Source organism: Nothoprocta perdicaria, unplaced genomic scaffold (genome assembly GCF_003342845.1).
Source record: "Nothoprocta perdicaria isolate Ctin4 unplaced genomic scaffold, notPer1 scaffold_46, whole genome shotgun sequence".
Lineage (NCBI taxonomy): Eukaryota > Metazoa > Chordata > Aves > Tinamiformes > Tinamidae > Nothoprocta > Nothoprocta perdicaria.
This window is the reverse complement of record NW_020455710.1, coordinates 557,255-565,358: the sequence shown is the minus strand read 5'-3', so window position 1 is coordinate 565,358 and position 8,104 is coordinate 557,255. Positions and strand designations below refer to the sequence as shown.

General features: G+C 38.1%; 1 protein-coding gene across 1 annotated transcript in view; it reads right to left on the bottom strand.

Annotated features, from left to right (window-relative positions):
* Nucleotides 1-1,255: 1,255 nt before the first annotated feature.
* The window catches only part of SUMO2 (small ubiquitin-like modifier 2), an 8,070-nt gene continuing 1,221 nt past the window's right edge, over nt 1,256-8,104 (bottom strand). The window contains exons 2-4 of the mRNA XM_026046834.1: nt 6,913-7,073; nt 3,809-3,880; nt 1,256-2,282 (exon numbers count right to left, since the gene is read on the bottom strand). Coding sequence (XP_025902619.1) covers nt 2,220-2,282; nt 3,809-3,880; nt 6,913-7,073 — 296 coding nt within the window. The 3' untranslated portion in view covers nt 1,256-2,219. The remainder of the gene's footprint in view (nt 2,283-3,808; nt 3,881-6,912; nt 7,074-8,104) is intronic.

Below are 8,104 nucleotides of genomic sequence, written 5' to 3'. Positions count from 1 at the left end.
GATACAACAGGGAGTTCTGAGCTCCACAGTCTGAAGTTGGGCCGAATAAAACTGTACTTAGGACAACCTCACCCTTTCTTCAGAAACCAAAGCAAGTCCAAACATCTTTTTTTTCTTTTTTTTTCCTCCCTTGAATAAAGCCAACTTTCTCGTGGGAGCAGTACTGGCATGATATCAAATTGGAAGAATCCTGTAAATTTTTATCAGATATCTAGCCAGGTTGAAAGCCAGATATTCTAAAGGCAGGCAGGAATGTACTCCCTGTCTGACCTACAACTTTAGGAATGAGCTAAGGGTGGTGAAATATATACCTTTTTGAAAGAGAAAAGGTTTCCATGCCTTGGTGGTTCTGGATACGAAAATGTTTGCTCACTAGAAGCAATTCCAACACTGCAATGTAACGTGGAAGCCTAGAAGATGGATATCAGAATAAGAAACAATCTGCTTAGCAGTGGAACTCCTTAAAAATAATTAAAAAATTAAAACAAAAAAGCAAGCTCATACAAGTTACATCTTTCTGCTGCACAGTTAGTCAAAAGCAAGTGCAAAAACCTATCTTCTAATAATCTGCATTAGAGGTAATGAATATGACACCAAGCATGTTACCAAAGCTGTGACACAAGCCCAACAGCCCATCTAAATGCTCAGCAGGGAAGAGCAGACACATCCTTGTGCCACAAAGCAAATGCACTCCCAGATCTAGCAGGCAGAGACCCTGGCATATAATGATCACCTCTTGAATTAACCAGTGTAAAAGCTACCACCAAAAGAGCGAGCTCTGGCAACCAGTTAATACCCAAGAAGAGCACTACCTTACTGCAACTACCACAAACATTAGAACATTCCTAAGAAACCAAAGGATGGTTGGGCTGCTCAGCAGACAGTTGTATCATCTTTCATGGATTTTACTGCAATCCCTCACTTTCCCCACGAGACAACTCAAAAAGAGCAGCCCTGTGGAAAAGACTCATGGAGAACACTATTGTCATTAGCTCCCTTCGGTGCTTCGAGGGAGGCGGCGTCTTCCCCGTTCACGCAGGACGCCACGGGGGCAAAGCAGAGCTTGGCATCTTCATCACCATAGCTGAATACACCCAAAAAGAGAACTTCATTTTTTATTTTTGCTTTACATTTTCAAGCATCTCTCATTTGATAGCATGGAAAATTGAATGCTTAGCAAAATGATTTTTCTTTATAACTTAATGTTTACATCGAAAAGCATTCAAATACAGAGTTTTAAATAAGCTATAACAACAACATGGATGTTTCTATTAAAAACTGACAAAAAGAGCTCAACCCAAAGGCATAAGTAAATAGTCCAGTATTTTGCAGTTTGCCTAGTCAAACATTTTTGGCTTAACAGAACATACACACAAATCAAAGGAGAAAACGGACTTCTATTTCTAGTTCAACTGTTGATGGACCGCGAGGTCTCAAGGAAGCCTTTCAATTTCTGACAATCTCCCCACTGTAAAAGGGGATGATGCTTATTTACTTACCACATAGAGAACTCTGAGAATTAAAGAGCATAAGGTGCTGCAGAGAAAGAACTACAAGTGCTCAATACTATTAAGCTACAGAAAAATAAAGAAAACTGATTATTTTAAACAAGAAGTTTATTTAAACAACAAGACGCTTTACTTGAAGGGAAAACTATCTAGGATTTTTTTTTCTTTTTTTCTTTTTTTTTTTTTCTTTTTTTAAGAGTAATTTACCCCTACTTAGACAGAGATTGCTCTACATGTAACAGCTACGTACAAAAAAGTTATAAAATTGTCCTTGGTTTTACAATGATAAAAGAAAAACATTGAAATTTTCCAATCAAACAAGGTATGCAAGGTTTTTGTTTTTAAACAGTGAGAGCAAAATAACTTACTGGAATATAAAGATAAAAGTAGAAGGAGCATGCCACTAACGGAGAAAGGGGCATTTTCACAGAACCAGTTTGTTTTCCCACCCCATCTCCATTAAATGTTGATCAAAACATACCATTGGCCATTTAGTTAAAAAAAATATGCATTATGTCTGTGCACATACACCAGTTACTTATGTACAATAGAAGGAATAGGAAAAAAAATCAGAGAGAGAAGAGAGAAAACTATACTGCAGTAGTCAGGATGTGGCTGAACCAAGTCTCATTTTTCTAATTGTGAATGTGTTGCCTGTGGGAGCACAGTTCTGGAGAGGAAAGTAGCAGGTTCTTTTTTTTTGTTTTATTTTTAGTAAACTCCTCCTGTTTGCTGCTGGAACACATCAATTGTATCTTCATCCTCCATTTCCAACTACAGCAGAAAAAAGAAAAAAAGGCTTTCAACTCCTCTCATATATCTACTGTAAGTTGGGTACTTCTTTTATTTCCTAACTTCATTAACCAGCCAACACCACCTCCCACCAATCATCACTTTTCGCAGTTAAGGTACTTCACCATAACTCAAAATTAAAGAAACAACGTGAGAAACGTCCCAGTGCGCAACTGGTCCTCGGGTGAATTTTAGGATGCAACTTCACTGAGCATTATATGACTCCCGTGCAAAAAGCTCAGATAACACAATGTCGTAGTTCTCTTGCCTTCTTTACCACTACATCCTTTTTCTTTTAGTTATTTCTACATTTACCTTAGAACATTCCCACAATTTCACTTTGTTATTCAAATGTGCAAATGGCTTCAGCTAGAGCACTACTGAAAACGGATTATAATTAAGTCCGCTAGCCCAAGCTGGCAGCAAAACACAGTATCAGGCACAAAAAATTAAAGATCATTTCAGGCATATTATATGGTCAACGATGTAAGAAGATGCCAGTGAGTGAAACAATACTTCATTACTACAAGTCCGTTTTTCCCAGTAAGTTTTGCAATTGATACTCCTGGGATGTTAACGTTACCTGCTGTCAAAAGCTGCACCAAGACCGAAAGAGTTGCTCTAACTAATGTGCGAGCTGTATTTCTAAATAGCCTCAATTTTGGCTTCAGGATATTTAACTAGTCTACGGCATTTACTGCAGCTATAACTGATCCTTGGCTTCAACATAACATGAATGGAGAGAAAAGACAGCCATTTGTCTCAATTTTTAATATTTTAAATTAAACACGGTGTAGACTGTGGTCATAAGAGGCACGTTCTTAGAAGCATCTGCTTTAAAAATACAGATCTTATACAGAACTTGCAAAAACAGAAAACTTCCTTATTCTATACGAATCATGAAGTGATTGTAAAAACACACAAAAACAGCTGTTCCAAGTGACCGTGTTAGGCAGGATAGGATAGAAAAAAAGCTCAGAGCCACAGAATACCATTTGGTTGTCACAATGACCTTTGTTTTACCCAGATTACAGAAAGACAACCCAAACTTTCCAATATTCAACAATTTTATACCTGAAACACTGTTTCAGATCAGAAATAATGGAAAATGACTTGCTTTTTACATCATGTCAGCTTACAAACAGAACTCCTGATATCCTGAGAAGTTTTCTTATGAAACAAAGCTATGGCTTCAGAAAACTCTGTTCTTACCTTGCCAATCCTTATCTCCAGAGCCATGAATCAATAAAGCAACACTTGTACATGGCTCACCATCTGCTAACACCGTAATTAATTTTCTTATTTTGTTACTATAGTAAAAGATATCTTAGAATCCACTTCTGATAGTTCTAAAACGAATTACTACCCCCAAAAAATTAAACATTAAAAAAACACCCAAGTTCTACTAGTGATGTATGCTATTACACAAATATTTCCTTTTAAACAGAAGCATCAACTCCTGCTGGAAACATTATATACAGTTTTAAGATTTGCTCCTGCTTGTTTACCTGTGCAGGTGTGTCTGTTTCATTAATTGGCTGCCCATCGAACCGGAATCTGATTTGCCTCATTGACAACCCCTAGACGAAGAGAGGTGACACAAAGGGACATTAGTCTGGTGTAAAAACACTCACTGGTTTTCTCCCCAACTTGTTACTGGAACTGTACCACTGTCATACCAAAAAACACCCTTCAACAATTCATGGTATAGTTTTCATATTCCCCTCATGCACTGCCTAGAGGCTTCTCACTAAAAATCCTTGCAGTCTGGTTTGTATTAAAAATTGCAATGTGTCCAATTACTAAGAGAAGCAACAGTGCCCCCACTGACTGTAACTTACAGTAAAAGGATTTCTAGCCCACAAGTCCCACCCCAAATGCCAAAACCAACAAGGTTCTTACAGTCATTTTTTAATATTAAATATTTCAATCAGAATTGTATGCAACACTTTGGATGAGAAATGCCAACAAGCAAATACTCCCCCGCCACTGCCACCTCCCACCAAAATAAATAAATAAATTTTCATAGAAACGCAACCAATGTGTATTAGTCTGGAGTAACTAACAGAATCTAATCATAAATTTTTGAACATAAATACATATGAACAAAAAGAGCAACGCAGCAAGTCATTTTGCTGACCTCTTCCATCCCCCCAAATACTAATTTTCCTTCTCATTTTGGCCTACAGATTCAAAGAGCCAGCTGGGGAGCAACAGGACCCTGCATTAAGGTAAGCTTAACAAAAACAATCACATTAGTTTTCAAAGATACTTCATAGTACACTGAACTATGCAAGTAAAGCAAGAAAAAATAAGTTTGAGGATACAACCAGGAAGAGAGCCAAGAACTTTCCATGTCTAGTTTATTCCAGTTCTATCTACTCTTTGTACAAAATATCTAAACATACAGTAAGATTCATTAGCTTGGAAGTAAACCCAATATATGGATGATGCTGCCTTGGCAGATCTGAATAGGAAAAACAAGTCCCCATTTTCCTAGGCAAGAGCAAACATTACATACAAAAGAAAACTTAGCATCACAATCGTTTTCCTAGAGAAGTGGATTTATCAGAAGAAATGTTTTCCTAAAGAATTATTCTGCAGATTATTTTTTTCGCTAGGACTTCAAAGTTCATAGCAAAATGCCTTCTACAGCATGACTCAAATTCAGCTACGTTCACTCAGAGCATCACCTTATTTAAGAAAACCATGTGTCTAAGTGTCATGGCAGCGACACATTTTTGCACAGCAACACTTGGTTTGAAATGTCTTCTCCCTGTGATTCTTAAAAATATGTATTTCTTTTTCTGGAAGTGTTTTTTTTTCCCAGGTTCTTCACAACTTTATGAGCTGAATAAACGCTAAATAATAAACCATACTGAAAAGCTGTAGCTTGGCGAGATCAGCATCCATAGTAAAATTGAGTAGGTTCAACTGATCATCTTTTCCATTTGCAATAATTTGATAATCCAACATATAATCCAAGGTCCATTTTAGTTCTACTATATGTAATATATGATTTTGCCTCTAAAACTGTTAAGGTCTCTACCTTGCACAGCTTCCACCTCTTTAAAATAAGATCTAAAGTCTACAACTTGCAATTTTTAAGATAGTGTATGGCTCATTTGGAGCAAGGACAAGTAATTTCAAAGCAAGTTTGAGTATTAAACATCTTAGAAAGAGGTGTTTAAACTTAAAAAAAGAGCATACCTCCACAAAAATATAGCTTGGAAACCTATTTAAAAGCCTTTTCAGAAAAAAAGACATCCATTTATATTTTTTTTTTCAGTTAGCACAACTTTTTCTGTTGTTTTTCTGTTCTGATTTCTATCAAATTTGGATGAAAAGTCTTAAAACTAAGCTTTGTTTTGCATTCAGATGACCTGGAGAATGAACTATCTCTCATGTAACCTCTTCTAGAACTTCACAAACAATTAACCAAGCCTCAGACTCCTCAAAGAGAGAGAAATATGTGCACTTTATGTTTGGGAAAAACAATACACAGTGCTTTACAGAATATAACAAAGACAGAGGCTGAAAAAAATGAACTCACAGACTAAAACATTCACTAATATTTAAACATCTATAAAAAGTATATCCATTAGGAGTTCATTTACTGTTTTTATTTGTATTGCTATACTACTATGGGCAAAGAATAAACAGAAGAGATTTCACTATGATATTCAGAGAGCAGATTTCATTTTTTCTGTTAAAAAGTTACCTCAATATAAAGGCATTTTATACTGTTTTATTCAGAAGGACCACTGAGTGTCTCTGTTAAACAAACCAAAATTCCCCAGTCACAAATACTTTGGGCCTGTAGAGACAGCAGTTTAAAAGCAGACATTAAAAAAATATAACCCTGAAGTGCAGCATAGACAAAGTTTTCCTCATAAACTGCTTCAGAAGGAAGTGTTAAATAACATTACCCTTCCACATGTATTTTCAAATTTCTTGCAAAACTACCTGTAATCTAGTAGATTGGCTGCAGTTGCCCCATGTTAGCAAAATGTGTATTTTGTCCCTTAAGAGGATAAATTTAGCAACTAAGTCACAAGAGATTTAAAGTAAACAAAAGGAAAAAGCAAAACTCATCATTACAAGCTCCTTCCCAAGCCTGTCCTTCGACACCTTTAAACCCTGAAACACTCACTGATACCCGCTCACCTTAATATGATGTTAATGTTAAGCTACTATATCAAAAGTCCACAATCAGACCAGGAGCTTACTCTGTGTTATGAAAATATCTGATTATCATCCAACTAATCACCCTAACTTCACATTGCAGGTTCCTATCCCATCATTTCCATATTGTTATTTTTGAGTAGCAGAGTAACAGTAGCTTCCCAACAGCCTAGAGCTATAAGGCAGATTTCACAAAGATAATAACTAATTACTACTATTTTACCCATTTCCTGCCACAACTCTTACTGGGCTACTCTGTAACAGACCCTAGGACGAATATAACTTCTACAACACAAAGAGTTTCTGTCAAAACGTTAGCATTTTGCATATCTACACAGTTTTAAGACTTTACTGTCTTCATCCATCTCTGCGGACATCACCTCTCCCCCAGACACTGGTTCTCCTAATGTTCAGACAAGAACCATACCTGTCGTTCACAATAGGCTTTCATTAGTTTACTAAGTGGTGTATGCCTCTTAATCTTAAACTGCACCACAGACCCATCTTGCCCTGCCACCTTCAGATTAATGTGGTCATTGTTTTCAGTCTTCACTCCTTCCTGTTGAGGGGGGGAAAAGAGAAAAGCACGTTTTTAAAAGGTATGAAACAAGAAGTTTTCATTTCACCAAAGTGCAACAGGTCATTAAAAAAAAAAAAAAAAGAGGAAATTAAGTTATTATTGCTGTTTACCAACTTCACACTTTGAATTAGGAAATAATGGCCAGTGCTTTCAATTTGAAACAAAACATATACACATACAAAAAAGAAACAATTAAGAAAAAAACAGTATTAGTTGCCACTGTTGAGGCAGATGAACATGCAAAGCAGCAACGAACAACTACCCCAGCTCTACAACAATTTTCAAAAAAGTTATTTCTGCCAAGGGCAGGAAAATATGCAATGTTATAGCTCCATATCAAAGCGATAAAAATATTTACTTTAGCTCCAACACTGGCAAGCCTCCTTCTCACTTTATCTAACTTTTTTTCCCCCCTCATGTTAATTACAGCGCTTCTCCAGGAAAGTTTAAGCCGCTTTAAAGGAGTATTTTTGAAAAACATGACAACCTGGAGACAGACAGGCCTTCGGTGCTCTCAGAAAACATTAAAGATCGGAGATAAGCAGACCGACATCTCTCGCTTGCAGGAGAAGCCGCGCACCGAAATTACAGGGAACCGACTTCCAACTTCCTCGACCGTGCCCTGACCCGGGCGCCGAGGCCGAGGGGAGGCCCGGGGCCCCGCGGGGAGGGCCCGAGACCCCCGGTCCCCGCCGCGCTGCTGCCCAGGGCAGCTCCGCGGGGCTCGGCTTCACCGGGGGGCTCGGCCCCGCCATGTGACAGACGTGGCTCGGGCACAGCGGGGCTGTCGCTGGCGGGGTGGCCGCGATTTATTCCATTTTGGAGCTTTCAAAATCCGTTTTTGATGAAAAAAAAAATATAAGCGTGTATGTATTTTATATATGTTAATTATAATATAATAAGGCAGCAGAGGGGCGTTTGCTGGCTGTAGTATTAGCTGCGGCTTTGCGGGGTGTGCTTCAAAAATAAAACTAGCGCTAATAAGGTTGGCAAATCCGCCCTCGTGCCGCCGGGAAGCGCCGCGCGCCGCCGCCCGCTC